The sequence below is a fragment of the Ranitomeya imitator genome, chromosome 1, assembly GCF_032444005.1.
Source record: "Ranitomeya imitator isolate aRanImi1 chromosome 1, aRanImi1.pri, whole genome shotgun sequence".
Taxonomy (NCBI): domain Eukaryota; kingdom Metazoa; phylum Chordata; class Amphibia; order Anura; family Dendrobatidae; genus Ranitomeya; species Ranitomeya imitator.
In genome coordinates this window covers 735,849,418-735,871,752 of record NC_091282.1, presented here as the reverse complement: position 1 = coordinate 735,871,752, position 22,335 = coordinate 735,849,418, and the positions used below count along the sequence as shown (strand labels likewise).

The 22,335-nt window shown below is 44.8% G+C and overlaps 2 protein-coding genes across 2 annotated transcripts in view; both read right to left on the bottom strand.

Moving 5' to 3' along the window:
* The window catches only part of MNAT1 (MNAT1 component of CDK activating kinase), a 191,750-nt gene that overhangs the window by 20,632 nt on the left and 148,783 nt on the right, over positions 1–22,335 (bottom strand). The window lies entirely within an intron of this gene.
* Positions 10,804–12,039, bottom strand: LOC138658069 (uncharacterized). The gene is made up of 2 exons (XM_069745633.1): positions 11,259–12,039; positions 10,804–11,158 (listed from the first exon to the last, which is right to left on the bottom strand). Exons 1-2 carry the CDS (start codon positions 12,024–12,026, stop codon positions 11,153–11,155), a joined length of 774 nt encoding a protein of 257 aa, XP_069601734.1. The 5' UTR covers positions 12,027–12,039; the 3' UTR covers positions 10,804–11,152.

The following is a 22,335-nucleotide window of genomic DNA, read 5'->3' as shown; positions in this document are numbered from 1 at the left end:
AAAACTGAAAATAAAGAATAAACAACAACCACAAGACAGATTTCATCAACCCAGGTATCATTGTAATCAGTATAACGGCGCCAACCTGATACTGTGTAGGTTACTGTGCACAATCCCTCTGAGAGGTTCACTTTAAGGATATGGGTACACGATGTCTTGAAGACGCCGACAAAGCCACTTTAATTAGTTGGCAGTCTTTTGCATGAAGCTGCTTCGCTGGTGGTCTCGCTATAGGTTTTGTGGCAGCACCGCTGCTTGCAGCTTAGCAAACTATAGCGGAAGCCGCCTGAAGGACGGACATGCTGCTTCTTGCAACTACTTCACTGTTTCTGAACCCTGAAGCGGTTAAAAGAAGTAGCAAAGACTGATGTGTGCACAACAATGTCGCATTTACATTGTAGTGCATTATGTTCTTGGTAATGCATAGTAAGCGCTTTTTCTGGCAGATTACAGAGAAGAAATGCCTAAAAAAAAATTAAAAAAAAAGACTGGGTGCATATACCCTTAGACCATGTTCACACTGAGTCTTATAGACATATTTTGACACAGATCCTTTTCAAAATCAAACTCAAAAACTCTTGGGAAACTTTTCCAATTCATTTCTATGGGAAATTCACTTTGCTGCTCATGCAAGTATTTTTTTAGCTTTTTTTCCTCCTGAAGAGATATGGAAAAACGCTTGATGGAAAAAAAAAAGGGAAAAGTGCATGTCGCTTCTTTGAAGCAGACAAACACCGAATCAATCCCTTAAACGGCCATGAAGCAATACATATGAAAACCAAGACGGATAACTTCACACAAGGCCAATGTAATAAAATATATCTTTGTTCAAACTCTTATATAGAAAATCACAGCAGATACCACAGCAGTACAAGAAAAGTGGGTTACCAACATGCTAGTACCCCCAAAACATCATTTGAAACAGCAAAACAATGCTTGTATAATATATACAGTGGGGCAAAAAAGTATTTAGTCAGTCAGCAATAGTGCAAGTTCCACCACTTAAAAAGATGAGAGGCGTCTGTAATTTACATCATAGGTAGACCTCAACTATGGGAGACAAACTGAGAAAAAAAAATCCAGAAAATCACATTGTCTGTTTTTTTAACATTTTTTTTGCATTTTATGGTGGAAAATAAGTATTTGGTCAGAAACAAACAATCAAGATTTCTGGCTCTCACAGACCTGTAACTTCTTCTTTAAGAGTCTCCTCTTTCCTCCACTCATTACCTGTAGTAATGGCTCCTGTTTAAACTTGTTATCAGTATAAAAAGACACCTGTGCACAGCCTCAAACAGTCTGACTCCAAACTCCACTATGGTGAAGACCAAAGAGCTATCAAAGGACACCAGAAACAAAATTGTAGCCCTGCACCAGGCTGGGAAGACTGAATCTGCAATAGCCAACCAGCTTGGAGTGAAGAAATCAACAGTGGGAGCAATAATTAGAAAATGGAAGACATACAAGACCACTGATAATCTCCCTCGATCTGGGGCTCCACGCAAAATCCCACCCCGTGGGGTCAGAATGATCACAAGAACGGTGAGCAAAAATCCCAGAACCATGCGGGGGGACCTAGTGAATGAACTGCAGAGAGCTGGGACCAATGTAACAAGGCCTACCATAAGTAACACACTACGCCACCATGGACTCAGATCCTGCAGTGCCAGACGTGTCCCACTGCTTAAGCCAGTACATGTCCGGGCCCGTCTGAAGTTTGCTAGAGAGCATTTGGATGATCCAGAGGAGTTTTGGGAGAATGTCCTATGGTCTGATGAAACCAAACTGGAACTGTTTGGTAGAAACACAACTTGTCGTGTTTGGAGGAAAAAGAATACTGAGTTGCATCCATCAAACACCATACCTTTGAAGAGTTGGGGAAGAAAGTAAAGGAACTGGATGCACAGGTAGTTTTTTCTTCTATCCTTCCAGTAGACGGGCATGGCACCAGGAGATGGAACAGGATCCTTGATGCAAACAACTGGCTAAGACGATGGTGCAGACAACAAGGATTTGGATTCCTGGACCACGGTGTGAATTACTGGTATGATGGACTCCTCGCCAGAGACGGACTACACCTCAACAAACCTGGGAAACACACATTCGCCAGAAGACTCGCTACACTCATCAGGAGGGCGTTAAACTAGAAGAAGAGGGGACGGGAAGAAAAACATTAGACTCGAACAAAGACGACCCAGGAAAACATACTCAGAAAGGAGGTAAGAACATTTCTAAAACAATCCACAGTGAGGAGATTGGAACAAAACAAAATCCTCTAAACTGCATGCTCGCAAACGCCAGAAGCCTGACAAACAAGATGGAAGAACTAGAAGCAGAAATATCTACAGGTAACTTTGACATAGTGGGAATAACCGAGACATGGTTAGATGAAAGCTATGACTGGGCAGTTAACTTACAGGGTTACAGTCTGTTTAGAAAGGATCGTAAAAATCGGAGAGGAGGAGGGGTTTGTCTCTATGTAAAGTCTTGTCTAAAGTCCACTTTAAGGGAGGATATTAGCGAAGGGAATGAGGATGTCGAGTCCATATGGGTTGAAATTCATGGAGGGAAAAATGGTAACAAAATTCTCATTGGGGTCTGTTACAAACCCCCAAATATAACAGAAAGCATGGAAAGTCTACTTCTAAAGCAGATAGATGAAGCTGCAACCCATAATGAGGTCCTGGTTATGGGGGACTTTAACTACCCGGATATTAACTGGGAAACAGAAACCTGTGAAACCCATAAAGGCAACAGGTTTCTGCTAATAACCAAGAAAAATTATCTTTCACAATTGGTGCAGAATCCAACCAGAGGAGCAGCACTTTTAGACCTAATACTATCTAATAGACCTGACAGAATAACAAATCTGCAGGTGGTTGGGCATTTAGGAAATAGCGACCACAATATTGTGCAGTTTCACCTGTCTTTCACTAAGGGGACTTGTCAGGGAGTCACAAAAACACTGAACTTTAGGAAGGCAAAGTTTGACCAGCTTAGAGATGCCCTTAATCTGGTAGACTGGGACAATATCCTCAGAAATAAGAATACAGATAATAAATGGAAAATGTTTAAGAACATCCTAAATAGGCAGTGTAAGCGGTTTATACCTTGTGGGAATAAAAGGACTAGAAATAGGAAAAACCCAATGTGGCTAAACAAAGAAGTAAGACAGGCAATTAACAGTAAAAAGAAAGCATTTGCACTACTAAAGCAGGATGGCACCATTGAAGCTCTAAAAAACTATAGGGAGAAAAATACTTTATCTAAAAAACTAATTAAAGCTGCCAAAAAGGAAACAGAGAAGCACATTGCTAAGGAGAGTAAAACTAATCCCAAACTGTTCTTCAACTATATCAATAGTAAAAGAATAAAAACTGAAAATGTAGGCCCCTTAAAAAATAGTGAGGAAAGAATGGTTGTAGATGACGAGGAAAAAGCTAACATATTAAACACCTTCTTCTCCACGGTATTCACGGTGGAAAATGAAATGCTAGGTGAAATCCCAAGAAACAATGAAAACCCTATATTAAGGGTCACCAATCTAACCCAAGAAGAGGTGCGAAACCGGCTAAATAAGATTAAAATAGATAAATCTCCGGGTCCGGATGGCATACACCCACGAGTACTAAGAGAACTAAAGGCCCCTTCACATTTAGCGACGCTGCAGCGATACCGACAACGATCCGGATCGCTGCAGCGTCGCTGTTTGGTCGCTGGAGAGCTGTCACACAGACCGCTCTCCAGCGACCAACGATGCCGGTAACCAGGGTAAACATCGGGTAACTAAGCACAGGGCCGCGCTTAGTAACCCGATGTTTACCCTGGTTACCATGCTAAAAGTAAAAAAAAACAAACACTACATACTTACCTACAGCCGTCTGTCCTCCAGCGCTGCGCTCTGCTTCTCTGCACTCCTCCTGTACTGTCTGGGAGCCGGAAAGCAGAGCGGTGACGTCACCGCTCTGCTTTCCGGCTCACAGCCAGTACAGGAGGAGAGCAGAGCGCAGCGCTGGAGGACAGACAGCTGTAGGTAAGTATGTACTGTTTGTTTTTTTTTACTTTTAGCATGGTAACCAGGGTAAACATCGGGTTACTAAGCGCGGCCCTGCGCTTAGTTACCCGATGTTTACCCTGGTTACCAGTGAAGACATCGCTGGATCGGTGTCACACACGCCGATCCAGCGATGTCAGCAGGAAGTCCAGCGACGAAATAAAGTTCTGGACTTTATTCAGCGACCAACGATCTCCCAGCAGGGGCCTGATCGTTGGTCGCTGTCACACATAACGATTTCATTAACGATATCGTTGCTACGTCACAAATAGCAACGATATCGTTAACAATATCGTTATGTGTGAAGGTACCTTAAGTAATGTAATAGATAAACCATTATTTCTTATTTTTAGTGACTCTATAGCGACAGGGTCTGTTCCGCAGGACTGGCGCATAGCAAATGTGGTGCCAATATTCAAAAAGGGCTCTAAAAGTGAACCTGGAAATTATAGGCCAGTAAGTCTAACCTCTATTGTTGGTAAAATATTTGAAGGGTTTCTGAGGGATGTTATTCTGGATTATCTCAATGAGAATAACTGTTTAACTCCATATCAGCATGGGTTTATGAGAAATCGCTCCTGTCAAACCAATCTAATCAGTTTTTATGAAGAGGTAAGCTATAGGCTGGACCACGGTGAGTCATTGGACGTGGTATATCTCGATTTTTCCAAAGCGTTTGATACCGTGCCGCACAAGAGGTTGGTACACAAAATGAGAATGCTTGGTCTGGGGGAAAATGTGTGTAAATGGGTTAGTAACTGGCTTAGTGATAGAAAGCAGAGGGTGGTTATAAATGGTATAGTCTCAAAACTGGGTCGCTGTGACCAGTGGGGTACCGCAGGGGTCAGTATTGGGACCTGTTCTCTTCAACATATTCATTAATGATCTGGTAGAAGGTTTACACAGTAAAATATCGATATTTGCAGATGATACAAAACTATGTAAAGCAGTTAATACAAGAGAAGATAGTATTCTGCTACAGATGGATCTGGATAAGTTGGAAACTTGGGCTGAAAGGTGGCAGATGAGGTTTAACAATGATAAATGTAAGGTTATACACATGGGAAGAGGGAATCAATATCACCATTACACACTGAACGGGAAACCACTGGGTAAATCTGACAGGGAGAAGGACTTGGGGATCCTAGTTAATGATAAACTTACCTGGAGCAGCCAGTGCCAGGCAGCAGCTGCCAAGGCAAACAGGATCATGGGGTGCATTAAAAGAGGTCTGGATACACATGATGAGAGCATTATACTGCCTCTGTACAAATCCCTAGTTAGACCGCACATGGAGTACTGTGTCCAGTTTTGGGCACCGGTGCTCAGGAAGGATATAATGGAACTAGAGAGAGTACAAAGGAGGGCAACAAAATTAATAAAGGGGATGGGAGAACTACAATACCCAGATAGATTAGCGAAATTAGGATTATTTAGTCTAGAAAAAAGACGACTGAGGGGCGATCTAATAACCATGTATAAGTATATAAGGGGACAATACAAATATCTCGCTGAGGATCTGTTTATACCAAGGAAGGTGACGGGCACAAGGGGGCATTCTTTGCGTCTGGAGGAGAGAAGGTTTTTCCACCAACATAGAAGAGGATTCTTTACTGTTAGGGCAGTGAGAATCTGGAATTGCTTGCCTGAGGAGGTGGTGATGGCAAACTCAGTCGAGGGGTTCAAGAGAGGCCTGGATGTCTTCCTGGAGCAGAACAATATTGTATCATACAATTATTAGGTTCTGTAGAAGGACGTAGATCTGGGTATTTATTATGATGGAATATAGGCTGAACTGGATGGACAAATGTCTTTTTTCGGCCTTACTAACTATGTTACTATGTTACCTACTGTAAAGCATGGTGGTGGAAACATCATGCTTTGGGGCTGTTTCTCTGCAAAGGGGCCAGGACGACTGATCCGGGTACATGAAAGAATGAATGGGGCCATGTATCGTGAGATTTTGAGTGCAAACCTCCTTCCATCAGCAAGGGCATTGAAGATGAAACGTGGCTGGGTCTTTCAACATGACAATGATCCAAAGCACACCGCCAGGGCAACGAAGGAGTGGCTTCGTAAGAAGCATTTCAAGGTCCTGGAGTGGCCTAGCCAGTCTCCAGATCTCAACCCTATAGAAAACCTTTGGAGGGAGTTGAAAGTCCGTGTTGCCAAGCGAAAAGCCAAAAACATCACTGCTCTAGAGGAGATCTGCATGGAGGAATGGGCCAACATACCAACAACAGTGTGTGGCAACCTTGTGAAGACTTACAGAAAACATTTGTCCTCTGTCATTGCCAACAAAGGATATATTACAAAGTATTCAGATGAAATTTTGTTTCTGACCAAATACTTATTTTCCACCATAATATGCAAATAAAATGTTAAAAAAAAGACAATGTGATTTTCTGGATTTTTTTTTCTCAGTTTGTCTTCCATAGTTGAGGTCTACCTATGATGTAAATTACAGACGCCTCTCATCTTTTTAAGTGGTGGAACTTGCACTATTGCTGACTGACTAAATACTTTTTTGCCCCACTGTATACTCAATAACCAGCTGCATAGAAAAATCGCCCCACATATGCAAATAGTGAGAATAGTGCAAATGTGCAATATGATAATTATAATTATACCAATATAAATAGTTAATTTAGTAAAACAACACTATTTGGTCATAGTGAGGGCGAACAATAGATGTTTAAGCAGCTAACATATACATCGCAGATAATGTGAATAAGGCATAGTTACCTATGGAGGAGCAAACGAAGGACCCACCACACCCGACGCGCGTTTCGCAATCCTACAAGTCAATGTCGACCCTTTAATGAGCCTTGTCACATGACTTAGGATAATAGCCAAACCAGAATCTCAATTTGCAGCCACTGTGTTTCGGGGTACTGCCCCTCGTCAGTGCAAAGTGGAGATCTGGTTTGGCTGTGTGAGAGGCTTCAGATCGTTATCCAAGAAGTATCGTTTCTCCTTGCGGAGATCGACATGCTAAGCATGCCGAGATGAGGAGACTTAAAGCCGCAATGCTCCTCTGGGTAATATACTAATTATGCAAATTGTCTCTTCAGAGAGGAAGAGAGCTAGAACTCTAGTGCCACCTATTGGAAGGTGGGATTATTTGAGATTCTGGTTTGGTTATTATCCTAAGTCATGTGACAAGGCTCGTTAAAGGGTCGACATTGACTTGTAGGATTGCTACCTTCCAATAGGTGGCACTAGAGTTCTAGCTCTCTTCCTCTCTGAAGAGACAATTTGCATAATTTACTATTTAAGAAAACATTTGGCTGTTTCTAGCCTCCTCCTGCTGCTCCATATTACACAGGATTCCATCTTACAAAACTGCATCCAGCATTAAAAAATGTATTCCCAATGGCAAGATCCTATCCCAATATGTAGTAGGTGTAATAATAATTTTAGCAAATACCTCCAATTAGAAATTTAATACAAAACTCCCAAATACATATTGTGAGCGCACGGGGTCTGGCAGTAAATACGCCAAAAGACCCCGACCTCACCAAATCAGCTCAAAACAAACCATGCCAAAAGGAGAGCAATTCAGAGCAATGATTTATAAAACAAACTTTAATTGTCATAAATAATACAAAAAAATATATATCAAAATATTACACTATCTAATGACTAGAGCACAGGATGAATGTCCCAGGAATGCTGGAAAAGCGCCCATCCCCCCGCTCCCCCAGATGTAAATACCCTTGTAATGGTATGCATAAGAAAAAGCACCTACACTATCCAACCAAAGTCACCCCAAAGCAGTGGGACTCTATAGTAATGCCATTAAGTATGGTGGTGGAAAAAGGGTGCTAGCACTTACCACTACACAGAGGTAGCGGGGGCGGTCAGGCGATGGTCCCCAACGCACGTTTCGTGGCCACCAGTGCCACTTCCTCAGGGGGATAACCATGTACTGCCTAACAGGACCTTAAAATAGCCCTTGGCCCCGGTCACATGGTACACAGCAGCCAATCACAGTGGCGCCATCGGCACATGTGCATTGTGTCCGGCAAGTCCCAGCAGTGGAAATCAGCGTCAGACCAGGTGCGCACGCCCAGGACAAAGAAAAAAAAAAAAAAAAAAAAAAGGTCCGGAGCGCACACACCGAGCCCTAAGACGCCGGTCCACACAGGGACAGGACGAATCACAGCGCAATGCGCACGGCCACTGGTGAGGGAAAATACTAAAAGTGCACAATATAAGTATAAAAGCTACTCCCTCCACATCCACTACTCATAGCTGCTACCAATACAGGACAATTGGGGACCCATCAAAAATACAGCTCACAATAAAAACCGGTAAATGAACAAGTATACAAAGTGGAACTAAACCGTTTTCTATACATCGGCATCACATTATAGTGGAAAAAGTGCATCGCTTCAGTTTAACAGTCTTCATAGTAAGAATATTTGTCCCATTCTCTCTGAAGCAGATGTCTTGATGAGTCCACTTTGCCCCGGTTTGGATGGTATCCACGCTGGTTACTTAAATGGAGCCAAGGACATATTCAAAAGGCATACCTTAAGGCCACGGATCAATTATTATCACTAATAATGTAAATAAACCAGAGGTTAAAATCACAAACACAAACATAAAAACAAATGCTAAAACCAAAAAATCCCGAACCATACAGGGGTTAAGGACGCCCAGGGCTGGAAGGGTCATATATTTAAATACAAAAGGAGGCAGAGGATGACACCTTGGCACACACACAAATAAGGAATAAATAATAAGGAGTACAAAGGGTACCAGGGATTCCCAGCCAGTCTCCCATGCTGGTCCCTGCCTAGCCTAAAGCTGCTTAGCATTCTGACGAGGGCAGGCACATTCTGCTTAGTGTGGCCGTTAAGTACTCATAAGTAGGGAGCAAAGCTCAGAGCCTCATTCAGACCCGCTGGTGACATAGTACCAAGTCTAACTATCCACCTAGTTTCCTTTTGTGCTAGAAGTTTTTTATTGTCCCCACCCCGAATACCCAAGTGCAAGGCATCAATACCCCTCACCTTTAATAGATTTGCATTGCACTTATGGTGCCGCAAAAAATGTCGTGGAATGGGTTTCAGATCTGACGTGTCGGACACTGTCTTGGCAGCACCAATGTCCCGGACATGCTCACGGACACGGACTCTCAGCTCCCGTGTGGTAAGACCTATGTAAATCATGGGACACGGGCATGTCGCATAGTAGATTATATTGGTTGTGCCGCATGAAATCCGTTCCCTGATGTCAAATTCTCTCGTTCCATCAGTAGAAGTGAAACTAGAGCATCGTAGGACATTGGTGCAGGCAAGACAGTGACCGCAGGGGAAACACCCCAAAGTGGGGCCCCTCGAACCAAATGGGTTACTCGGACTGGGGACATAGTGGCTACGCACCAGCAGGTCATTCAAATTTTTGCATCTCCTAGAGGTCATCTGAGGGTATGGGCCAAGGGAGGCCGCCAGAGAGGGCTCAGCCCCAAGAACTGACCAGTGCTTGGCAAGGATGGAGCGCATCCCATTCCACTCATGATTGTACGTAGAAATAAAGCGAATGGTGCCAGCCCCATCCCTGCCAATCTGCCGGTCACGTGGATGCAGTAGAGTCTCACGTGGGGTCTTTCTGGCACGATCATAACCATGTTTTATGGATCGCCGGCTATACCCCCGAGCCAAAAATCGGTCCCTGAGATCAGAGGCCTGTGCCTCAAACTTTGACTCAGAGGAACAGATTCGCCGCATCCTCAGGAATTGTCCGATCGGGACGGCCCTAACCGTGGACGGATCATGTGCCGATGAGGCATGCAACAGTGCGTTAACAGAGGTCGACTTCCTGAAGACATCCGCCTGGATGCGACGATGGTTGTCGATCTCAAGACGGACGTCCAGAAAGTCGACCGCGACCTCACTGTAAACATGCGTAAGTTTAATATTAAGAGTGTTGTTATTCACAGCACCCATAAAGTCCTGGAGCTGCTGGACAGTCCCATCCCACAAAAAAAGAATATCATCAATGAAGCGATACCAGCACAGCACATGGGACGCGGCCGGTGGGCCCTCGTCGCCAAAAAGGAATCTCTCCCAATAACCAAGGAAGAGATTAGCATACGAAGGCGCACAGGCCGCGCCCATGGCTGTGCCGCGCTTCTGTAAATAAAAAACGTCTTTAAAGACGAAAAAATTATGTGTGAGAACAAAGTCCAGCAGCTCAAGTACCAATCCACGTACAGGGCCGCCCAGATCGGAAGTCCCGAGGAAGAAGCGAACCGCCTCCAACCCACAAGAGTGTTCTATACAAGTATACAACCCTTCAACGTCAGCAGTGACGAGAAGGGTTGCTTTGTCCACAAGGATGCCGTCAACCCGCGCTAGGACATCCGTGGTGTCACGAATATAAGAAGGTAATGTCTGGACTAGGGGCTTCAGATAGAAATCAATAAATTGACACACACGGTCACATAAACCCCCAATCCCAGACACAATCGGACGTCCCGGGGGGTTGAGGGCATCCTTGTGGACTTTGGGCAACAAATAAAAAGTAGGAGTTCTGGGGGATCTGACCATCAAACCATCGAAGACCTTTTTGGGGATAATACCCCCCTCAAAAGCTCCAAATAGAACCTGCTCTAACTCCCGCAGGTATATCACCATCGGATTGGAGGACAACCTAATGTAGGTGTCAGAGTTCCGGAGCTGGCGAAATGCCTCACGCTCATATTTATCACTTGGCCAGACCACAATGTTCCCCCCCTTGTCCGCAGGCTTGAATACAACATCCCGCAATGATTGAAGCTGCCCGATAGCCTGCCGTTGTTTAGCGGTTAAGTTATCATAAGTACGCCTAGTAGACAGTTTTTTGAAATCCTCACTAACCAATCTAGTGAATACTTCGATTGCCGGGCTTAAGGACAAGGGGGGAACCTTGTGGACCTGGGCAGGATAGAAGACGGAAAACTACTTACATTAGGACACTCCTGTTCCTCCAATAAGTCCTCCAAATCACGAAGTGCTTGTGCTTCAACTGCACTCATGGACTCTGATGTAGGATCCCTTCCATGCAGTTTTCTCAAAATCAATTTGCGGGAAAAGAGATGCAGGTCCTTTAGGGCTGTAAAATAGTCAAATGAATTTGTTGGAGAGAAAGTCAGACCCCTACTCAGAACATCCAACTGAGACTCAGTAAGTGCATGTGATGATAAGTTCAATACCTGGAGTCCACCCTGGCGACCACCCCGGGCCGTAGTTCCCCCAGCTCCCTTATTCCTGGTGTGTTGCCTGGTAGTCATCCTCTTATTGCCGGACTCAGACATTGAAACCTGTTCAGACTGAGAAGTGCTGGACCTGGCATCTTCCTCATGGTTGGATCTGCCAGAAAATGCTGAAGTGGATCTCGACCGGGAATAAGACATGTTCCTCGACCTTGGTCGAGAACGACCCCATGGGTTCCGCCATCTATATACTCTAGACTGCTGTTTGTCCAGAATATCACGGTTAAATTTTTTTGTTTTAGTTGTTTGAATGTCATGGGCCCACTTCTGCAAGTCGGCATCAATTTCTTCATTTAGTTTTTTTAGGGCATCACTTGACATATCCTTCTGCAGGCACACCTGTAACTCATCAATCTCCTTCTCAATTACTTCCAGAGATTCATGGTTCAACCGTTTAAGCAGAACCATGAACCCCCTGGAGCAGGTATTAGTCAATTCCTCCCAATCATTTTTAAACTTGTCATCCAAGATAGGGAATGACGGAAACACTTGGATACGAAGCCCACGTGGGATAAGGTCCTTCTGGATATACATATCCAGGAACTCATGGTTCCACCATGTCCGAGTCCTCTTACGTAAAAGTTCCTTAAAACGATGTACCACCTCCTGCAACTCTTTGGAGGACCCCTCAACCACCCCGTCAGCATTGTCAAGACAGACATCATTAATCTGTGCTCGCCAGGTGCAGTCAAGCGCACGGAAGTCCATGCCTAAGAATGGGAAAGCTGTGAAAAACACAGAGAATATTGAATACAAAACTCCCAAATACATATTGTGAGCGCACGGGGTCTGGCAGTAAATACGCCAAAAGACCCCGACCTCACCAAATCAGCTCAAAACAAACCATGCCAAAAGGAGAGCAATTCAGAGCAATGATTTATAAAACAAACTTTAATTGTCATAAATAATACAAAAACATATATCAAAATATTACACTATCTAATGACTAGAGCACAGGATGAATGTCCCAGGAATGCTGGAAAAGCGCCCATCCCCCCGCTCCCCCAGATGTAAATACCCTTGTAATGGTATGCATAAGAAAAAGCACCTACACTATCCAACCAAAGTCACCCCAAAGCAGTGGGACTCTATAGTAATGCCATTAAGTATGGTGGTGGAAAAAGGGTGCTAGCACTTACCACTACACAGAGGTAGGGGGGGCGGTCAGGCGATGGTCCCCAACGCACGTTTCGTGGCCACCAGTGCCACTTCCTCAGGGGGATAACCATGTACTGCCTAATAGGACCTTAAAATAGCCCTTGGCCCCGGTCACATGGTACACAGCAGCCAATCACAGTGGCGCCATCGGCACATGTGCATTGTGTCCGGCAAGTCCCAGCAGTGGAAATCAGCGTCAGACCAGGTGCGCACGCCCAGGACAAAGAAAAAAAAAAAAAAAAAAGTCCGGAGCGCACACACCGAGCCCTAAGACGCCGGTCCACACAGGGACAGGACGAATCACAGCGCAATGCGCACGGCCACTGGTGAGGGAAAATACTAAAAGTGCACAATATAAGTATAAAAGCTACTCCCTCCACATCCACTACTCATAGCTGCTACCAATACAGGACAATTGGGGACCCATTTGGGTTCATGGTTCTGCTTAAACGGTTGAACCATGAATCTCTGGAAGTAATTGAGAAGGAGATTGATGAGTTACAGGTGTGCCTGCAGAAGGATATGTCAAGTGATGCCCTAAAAAAACTAAATGAAGAAATTGATGCCGACTTGCAGAAGTGGGCCCATGACATTCAAACAACTAAAACAAAAAAATTTAACCGTGATATTCTGGACAAACAGCAGTCTAGAGTATATAGATGGCGGAACCCATGGGGTCGTTCTCGACCAAGGTCGAGGAACATGTCTTATTCCCGGTCGAGATCCACTTCAGCATTTTCTGGCAGATCCAACCATGAGGAAGATGCCAGGTCCAGCACTTCTCAGTCTGAACAGGTTTCAATGTCTGAGTCCGGCAATAAGAGGATGACTACCAGGCAACACACCAGGAATAAGGGAGCTGGGGGAACTACGGCCCGGGGTGGTCGCCAGGGTGGACTCCAGGTATTGAACTTATCATCACATGCACTTACTGAGTCTCAGTTGGATGTTCTGAGTAGGGGTCTGACTTTCTCTCCAACAAATTCATTTGACTATTTTACAGCCCTAAAGGACCTGCATCTCTTTTCCCGCAAATTGATTTTGAGAAAACTGCATGGAAGGGATCCTACATCAGAGTCCATGAGTGCAGTTGAAGCACAAGCACTTCGTGATTTGGAGGACTTATTGGAGGAACAGGAGTGTCCTAATGTAAGTAGTTTTCCGTCTTCTATCCTGCCCAGGTCCACAAGGTTCCCCCCCTTGTCCTTAAGCCCGGCAATCGAAGTATTCACTAGATTGGTTAGTGAGGATTTCAAAAAACTGTCTACTAGGCGTACTTATGATAACTTAACCGCTAAACAACGGCAGGCTATCGGGCAGCTTCAATCATTGCGGGATGTTGTATTCAAGCCTGCGGACAAGGGGGGGAACATTGTGGTCTGGCCAAGTGATAAATATGAGCGTGAGGCATTTCGCCAGCTCCGGAACTCTGACACCTACATTAGGTTGTCCTCCAATCCGATGGTGATATACCTGCGGGAGTTAGAGCAGGTTCTATTTGGAGCTTTTGAGGGGGGTATTATCCCCAAAAAGGTCTTCGATGGTTTGATGGTCAGATCCCCCAGAACTCCTACTTTTTATTTGTTGCCCAAAGTCCACAAGGATGCCCTCAACCCCCCGGGACGTCCGATTGTGTCTGGGATTGGGGGTTTATGTGACCGTGTGTGTCAATTTATTGATTTCTATCTGAAGCCACTAGTCCAGACATTACCTTCTTATATTCGTGACACCACGGATGTCCTAGCGCGGGTTGACGGCATCCTTGTGGACAAAGCAACCCTTCTCGTCACTGCTGACGTTGAAGGGTTGTATACTTGTATAGAACACTCTTGTGGGTTGGAGGCGGTTCGCTTCTTCCTCGGGACTTCCGATCTGGGCGGCCCTGTACGTGGATTGGTACTTGAGCTGCTGGACTTTGTTCTCACACATAATTTTTTCGTCTTTAAAGACGTTTTTTATTTACAGAAGCGCGGCACAGCCATGGGCGCGGCCTGTGCGCCTTCGTATGCTAATCTCTTCCTTGGTTATTGGGAGAGATTCCTTTTTGGCGACGAGGGCCCACCGGCCGCGTCCCATGTGCTGTGCTGGTATCGCTTCATTGATGATATTCTTTTTTTGTGGGATGGGACTGTCCAGCAGCTCCAGGACTTTATGGGTGCTGTGAATAACAACACTCTTAATATTAAACTTACGCATGTTTACAGTGAGGTCGCGGTCGACTTTCTGGACGTCCGTCTTGAGATCGACAACCATCGTCGCATCCAGGCGGATGTCTTCAGGAAGTCGACCTCTGTTAACGCACTGTTGCATGCCTCATCGGCACATGATCCGTCCACGGTTAGGGCCGTCCCGATCGGACAATTCCTGAGGATGCGGCGAATCTGTTCCTCTGAGTCAAAGTTTGAGGCACAGGCCTCTGATCTCAGGGACCGATTTTTGGCTCGGGGGTATAGCCGGCGATCCATAAAACATGGTTATGATCGTGCCAGAAAGACCCCACGTGAGACTCTACTGCATCCACGTGACCGGCAGATTGGCAGGGATGGGGCTGGCACCATTCGCTTTATTTCTACGTACAATCATGAGTGGAATGGGATGCGCTCCATCCTTGCCAAGCACTGGTCAGTTCTTGGGGCTGAGCCCTCTCTGGCGGCCTCCCTTGGCCCATACCCTCAGATGACCTCTAGGAGATGCAAAAATTTGAATGACCTGCTGGTGCGTAGCCACTATGTCCCCAGTCCGAGTAACCCATTTGGTTCGAGGGGCCCCACTTTGGGGTGTTTCCCCTGCGGTCACTGTCTTGCCTGCACCAATGTCCTACGATGCTCTAGTTTCACTTCTACTGATGGAACGAGAGAATTTGACATCAGGGAACGGATTTCATGCGGCACAACCAATATAATCTACTATGCGACATGCCCGTGTCCCATGATTTACATAGGTCTTACCACACGGGAGCTGAGAGTCCGTGTCCGTGAGCATGTCCGGGACATTGGTGCTGCCAAGACAGTGACCGACACGTCAGATCTGAAACCCATTCCACGACATTTTTTGCGGCACCATAAGTGCAATGCAAATCTATTAAAGGTGAGGGGTATTGATGCCTTGCACTTGGGTATTCGGGGTGGGGACAATAAAAAACTTCTAGCACAAAAGGAAACTAGGTGGATAGTTAGACTTGGTACTATGTCACCAGCGGGTCTGAATGAGGCTCTGAGCTTTGCTCCCTACTTATGAGTACTTAACGGCCACACTAAGCAGAATGTGCCTGCCCTCGTCAGAATGCTAAGCAGCTTTAGGCTAGGCAGGGACCAGCATGGGAGACTGGCTGGGAATCCCTGGTACCCTTTGTACTCCTTATTATTTATTGCTTATTTGTGTGTGTGCCAAGGTGTCATCCTCTGCCTCCTTTTGTATTTAAATATATGACCCTTCCAGCCCTGGGCGTCCTTAACCCCTGTATGGTTCGGGATTTTTTGGTTTTAGCATTTGTTTTTATGTTTGTGTTTGTGATTTTAACCTCTGGTTTATTTACATTATTAGTGATAATAATTGATCCGTGGCCTTAAGGTATGCCTTTTGAATATGTCCTTGGCTCCATTTAAGTAACCAGCGTGGATACCATCCAAACCGGGGCAAAGTGGACTCATCAAGACATCTGCTTCAGAGAGAATGGGACAAATATTCTTACTATGAAGACTGTTAAACTGAAGCGATGCACTTTTTCCACTATAATGTGATGCCGATGTATAGAAAACGGTTTAGTTCCACTTTGTATACTTGTTCATTTACCGGTTTTTATTGTGAGCTGTATTTTTGATGGGTCCCCAATTGTCCTGTATTGGTAGCAGCTATGAGTAGTGGATGTGGAGGGAGTAGCTTTTATACTTATATTGTGCACTTTTAGTATTTTCCCTCACCAGTGGCCGTGCGCATTGCGCTGTGATTCGTCCTGTCCCTGTGTGGACCGGCGTCTTAGGGCTCGGTGTGTGCGCTCCGGACCTTTTTTTTTTTTTTTCTTTGTCCTGGGCGTGCGCACCTGGTCTGACGCTGATTTCCACTGCTGGGACTTGCCGGACACAATGCACATGTGCCGATGGCGCCACTGTGATTGGCTGCTGTGTACCATGTGACCGGGGCCAAGGGCTATTTTAAGGTCCCGTTAGGCAGTACATGGTTATCCCCCTGAGGAAGTGGCACTGGTGGCCACGAAACGTGCGTTGGGGACCATCGCCTGACCGCCCCCCCTACCTCTGTGTAGTGGTAAGTGCTAGCACCCTTTTTCCACCACCATACTTAATGGCATTACTATAGAGTCCCACTGCTTTGGGGTGACTTTGGTTGGATAGTGTAGGTGCTTTTTCTTATGCATACCATTACAAGGGTATTTACATCTGGGGGAGCGGGGGGATGGGCGCTTTTCCAGCATTCCTGGGACATTCATCCTGTGCTCTAGTCATTAGATAGTGTAATATTTTGATATATGTTTTTGTATTATTTATGACAATTAAAGTTTGTTTTATAAATCATTGCTCTGAATTGCTCTCCTTTTGGCACAATTAGAAATTTAGTATAGTTTTTCCGATTCCCTATACCTCTTTCTTCATGTGCAGGTATTGCAGGACCTTAGGTATCCATGGTTATATCCACTAACACCTGTCGCTATATCAGTGGTCGTAACCATGTATACCCAACGCCTGCACATGAGGAAAGAGACTTAGTGGATCAAAAAACTATACTACATTTCTATTTGAAGGTATTTGCTAATATTATTATTGCATCTACTACATATTGGGGTAGGATCTTGGTGATGGGAATACTCCTGTAAGTCACAGAGGTATCTCACAGTTCACAAGCAAGGTGTAAGACTCATGCTGGTGTGGTAGATGGAGGCAGGTATATCTCACCCAGGTGTTTGTCCTATGTGAATTAGGCCACTCAGTATCTTCAGGGTGCTAATGGGTTAATGATTGCAGGAATAAAAGATGACCAGCTGGGTGTTTCCAGTGTCTGCCTGGGGCACACAGATTGCCTGCCTGTGTGAGACAAACGTGAGTGAAGAGCTCTGCTCAAGATCTGTATGATGTTAGCTGGGTGGGAGAAGCCCCCCCAGTTGTTGAGATAGCAACGTATTTGTTTAGTTAGTGCCGGACAGGCTAGGGTTTATTTTTATGTTTTGTTTTTTGTGTTGCTTTCACGTTAATAAATCTGACCTGAGGTCAGCCTGCTCAGAAACCTGCTGTACGCCTCAGATTCAATGCACAAACCACGTGTCCTTTGACCCCAGCAAAGGCGATCCCAGAGTGTTTTGTCACAAAGGAGACTCAAAAAGCTGTCAAAATAGTTCGACAGCAGTGAGTCCAACTTCAGTCTCCCTTTCTAAAAGCATTAGAGTTATCACTAAATTATAAATATTTTTTTCAGTTTTCCTTATTATATACATTTGAAATGAGTTTTATATTTTGGTCACCTTTTACTTCATTAAGTTTCCCAGGAGGTGACAGGTCCTTCTTAAAGGGGTTGGCATGAAATCACAATGTATCATCTATCCTGTGGCTAACCATATAATCACTAATATCCCCACCAATCAAGAAAACACAGACCTCTTGACTCATTAAATTCACATTGGGGTTATGTCTGAAGGGGAAGTCTCTGATCCAATGTCCGTCTATAGAGCCTCGTTCTCACCGTTCATAGACTTACATTATAAGAGACAATTCCGGTTCACACAGAAAGCCCAGTGTGACTAAGAAGAGGTCAGGAGCAGAGCTGGAAACCAGAGGTGACGGTGATGGGGAGTTTATTATTTCAATCACCTTATATACACATTTAGACAAGTTTACAGAAATTTCCAGGGAGTTCTCCTTTAACACAGAAGACTTGATACCCCTTCTCCTCATTACTGGTGAGCACCCCACTGGTTTGGGGGACCTAACCCATATAACATGATTACCCATTATAACACAGGAGCATTTGTTAGGATAGAATACAAGATTAATCCAGGTTTGGTACATTGAAACTTCAGGGGTGGTGTGAATAATGGCTATGCTGCCAACGTCAAAATGCAGTCGTATTACAGTCAGTTTAAAGTGGATCTGTTCCTAGATATCAAAATACACACTGCATGCAATATTAATAAGGTCTCAGTCCTGATGAGGCAGGAGTACTTGCTTTGGGAATCCATGCAGGAATGGCTGTATGTCATACTAATATGCAGCTGGACTCATAATTTGTTTTACAACTGGGAAGGGAAAATTTTGCCAAAGGATTATACCAGCCATTCTGATAATTGTTAAAGTAAGTACACCAGTCTCATCAGATCTACGAGATCCATTTAGTAAATGTATGCACTCTGGTGAAATCTGATAACAGATACAGTTTAAAGGGGTTTTCCACTCCTTATATACTGATGACCCATACTTGGGATAGGTCATCGACATAAGATTGGTGGGGGTCCGACACCTGTCCCACCCACGATCAGCTCCAACAGCAGCCAGATGTAAACAGTGTATGGAGCAGAGCATCAACGCTCCGTATACTGTTTAGAGGACTCTGCTGAATGCTGCAGATCAGCTCCTATTGAAGAGAATAGGAGCTGATTCACAGTAGCAACGTGACAGTGTAGGGGACTATCCCAAGAACAGGTCACCAAAAGTAAAAGAAGTGGACTACCCGTGAAGGAAGGGAGCAAATAATTACACTATTGTGGCCACTCTTAAAGGGATTGTCCAGGACCTCGCTTACAGTCAGAGCTATTTTACTTCTCGACATTAAAGCTTCCTCAGGATGCATCGGTCTCCTACCCAGTATCTTCTCTATGGTCCGTCTCTTATGTGGTATATTCCCCTTCCCCATAAACAACCTGGAAAACGCCAATCTTATCAATGTCGTCTCCAACTAAATGAAGTTTAATTTGGATCCATGGATCTCCGCCTGATGGACTGAAGTCCACGTACCAGGGAGTGCTCAGTAAGTGAATCTCCTGAGCCTAGAAGAATACACTGAAGTGCATCTTGTCCTAATCACTTTATCCCACATAATACATTGTAGGGAAGGGTTTTCTCCCTAAATCATTCCGGAATTCATTAGCTTTCCATTTTAGTAATGAAAGGTTAATGATTATTTCTGGTAACCATGATATCACTGGCAGGAAACATTCCTTTAGCAGTGAAAAGCTTCCGTTGGTAGGAGTTCTGGAAATGGAGCGTTTAAATGCATTCCCCACGAATGGAACACCTGACTCCACATTTGTCATATTCCCATATTCCCCCCAGCAGCTGTCCCTCCTCTCCCACCCTGCACACTGTGCTAGGCCTAGCCTAGACTCCATGGTCAGCACTGCTAGATACAAGGAATCCATCATGCCCTGCAGAACCTCCAGTAGGTGCTGCATTTTCACGTTCCTACGGTAGGTGCGCAGCAAGCACCGCGCAGTCTGCTGAATTCCCGTTAAGAGCTTTCTCTGCAGGACCAGTATGGATTACACCGTGGCCACTGCAGCCGACTCCACAAATAGAACCATGACTAAGGCAGCAGTCACGTGGACTTGACACTGAGATGGGAGAACATTCAGTGGGGGCCTTCTTCACTCCAGGAGGGCTTTTAACAAGCTGTAAATTAGCAGTTCACTATGTCAGCCAGCAAAACTCCAAGCAAGATGATAAAGTCTTCATACCCTCGTACTGTTCATTGCAGTCCATATTACCGTCACTTAGCAAAACAGGAGATTTCCAACCTAATTTTTTATCTAGAGGGAATCAGAAACTGAAAAATACATATATACACACCGGTTACTACAGTATATTGAATATCCAAGATCCTGGGTGGTCATTGCCTATACTGCACATATAGATATTAAACACTTCCAGCACATTGGTACCAGAGATACAAATATTACTCCTTTTGTATAGGGATATTCCATAGAAAAAGCCATGAATGCACAGTAGATACAAGTCAAGAACAGGACCCCATTCATGGCAGAGGTGGTTGGATTTCTGATATGAATTTATGGGGACCCCCTCACCACTGACAGTGGAGGACATCAGTGACCCGTTGTTGTATAGATGCAGGGCCCATACTTAGTGCATGTTTATGACATATCCAAAGGCTGCGAAGATGGGAATATTTCAGTGTTTGGATGGGCAGAGATTTGTGGATTCTTTCTTTGCAGAGGAAGAAATTCTAATCTAGATACAATGTATAGGAAGCAGGGCTCTGGAGTGGAAGTCCGTGTCCATTCTGGTGGAGTCAGTATAAAATGGCCTGACTCCTAAAATATATAATAAATTGTGTACAGTAGTACAATGCAGGACGTGCTGTTAATGTTTTCATTAGAATTTGGGAAAGTCATGAAATGTTCTATAAATATCTGCTCTGTTCCTGATTTAATGAATCTGTGCTGCACTTTTTATGTAATTGCTAAGTAGTGACCAGTGCTGTAGAGTCAGAGTTGAGATGAATCTGTGCTGCGCTTTATGTACATGCTCCATAGTGACCAGTGCTGTGAAGTTGTAGATGAGATGAATCTGTGCTGCGTTTTATGTACATGCTCAGTAGTGACCAATGCTGTGGGGTCAGAGTTGAGATGAATCTGTTCAGCACTTTATGTACATGCTCAGTAGTGACCAGTGCTGTGGAGTTGTAGATGAGATGAATCTGTACTGCACTTTATGTAAATGCTCAGTAGAGAGGCAGTACTGGGCAGTCGGGAGTCGTGGAGTCGAAAGTCAGGGAAATTGAGGAGTCGGTGGTTTGGCTTAAAGGGAACCTGTCACCCCAAAAATCGCGGGTGAGGTAAGCCCACCGGCATCAGGGGCTTATCTACAGCATTCAGTAATGCTGTAGATAAGCCCCCGATGTTACCTAAAAGAGGAGAAAAAGACGTTAGATTATACTCACCCAGGGGCGGTCCCGCTGCTGGTCCGGTCGGATGGGTGTCTCTGGTCCGCTGCGGCGCCTCCCATCTTCATTCCAAGACGTCCTCTTCTGATCTTCAGCCACGGCTGAAGGGCAGAGCAAAGTACTGCAGTGCGCAGGCGCCGGGCCTCTCTGACCTTTCCGGCGCAGTACGCCTGCGCCGGAGCTGAAGATCAGAAGAGGACGTCTTGGAATGAAGATGGGAGGCACCGCAGCGGACCAGAGACACCCATCCGACCGGACCAGCAGCGGGACCGCCCCTGGGCGAGTATAATCTAACGTCTTTTTCTCCTCTTTCAGGTAACATCGGGGGCTTATCTACAGCATTACAGAATGCTGTAGATAAGCCCCTGATGCCGGTGGGCTTACCTCACCCACGATTTTCGGGGTGACAGGTTCCCTTTAACTACACAGCTCTGAATTAGAAAGTGATATAATGGTCTGGAAATCCCAATCCCTACACAAACTCGCACAGAGTCTGGAAATCACAGATCATGAAATGCAGCCGTGTGAATGCAGCCTAATATAACTTTTTGCTCCCCACCTCCTTTTGGTTTTATGTCACATTCCTAATCATGCCAGAGCCATCATGTGTATCTAACATCTCTAGTGGCTGATCGGCAACATTGCAGCATATGTTTTCCTATGGGACCAGCTATATTGGTGATTTACTACTGTGTAAAGAAGAGCTTAATGTCCCAAGCGGATCGCTTACAATGAGTTTTTTTTTTCTTCCTATTTTATAAATGATTAAAAGTATTCATCATAAAATATACAAGAAGTAGTAGCATAAAGTTGTAGGGTTTTTTATTTTTACTTCTTCTGTAGGAAAAATTACTTAGAATAATAAAAGAAAAAATAAATTACTCAATTGCAATATGAAAAATTGGCACAGCTTTAGCTTTAAACCACAACAAGACATTTTCAGGCTTATGCGCTTCAT

Excerpts from the sequence above, each read along its gene's own strand:
- LOC138658069 (XM_069745633.1), bottom strand. The coding sequence starts at position 12,026 with ATGGACTTCCGTGCGCTTGACTGCACCTGGCGAGCACAGATTAATGAT.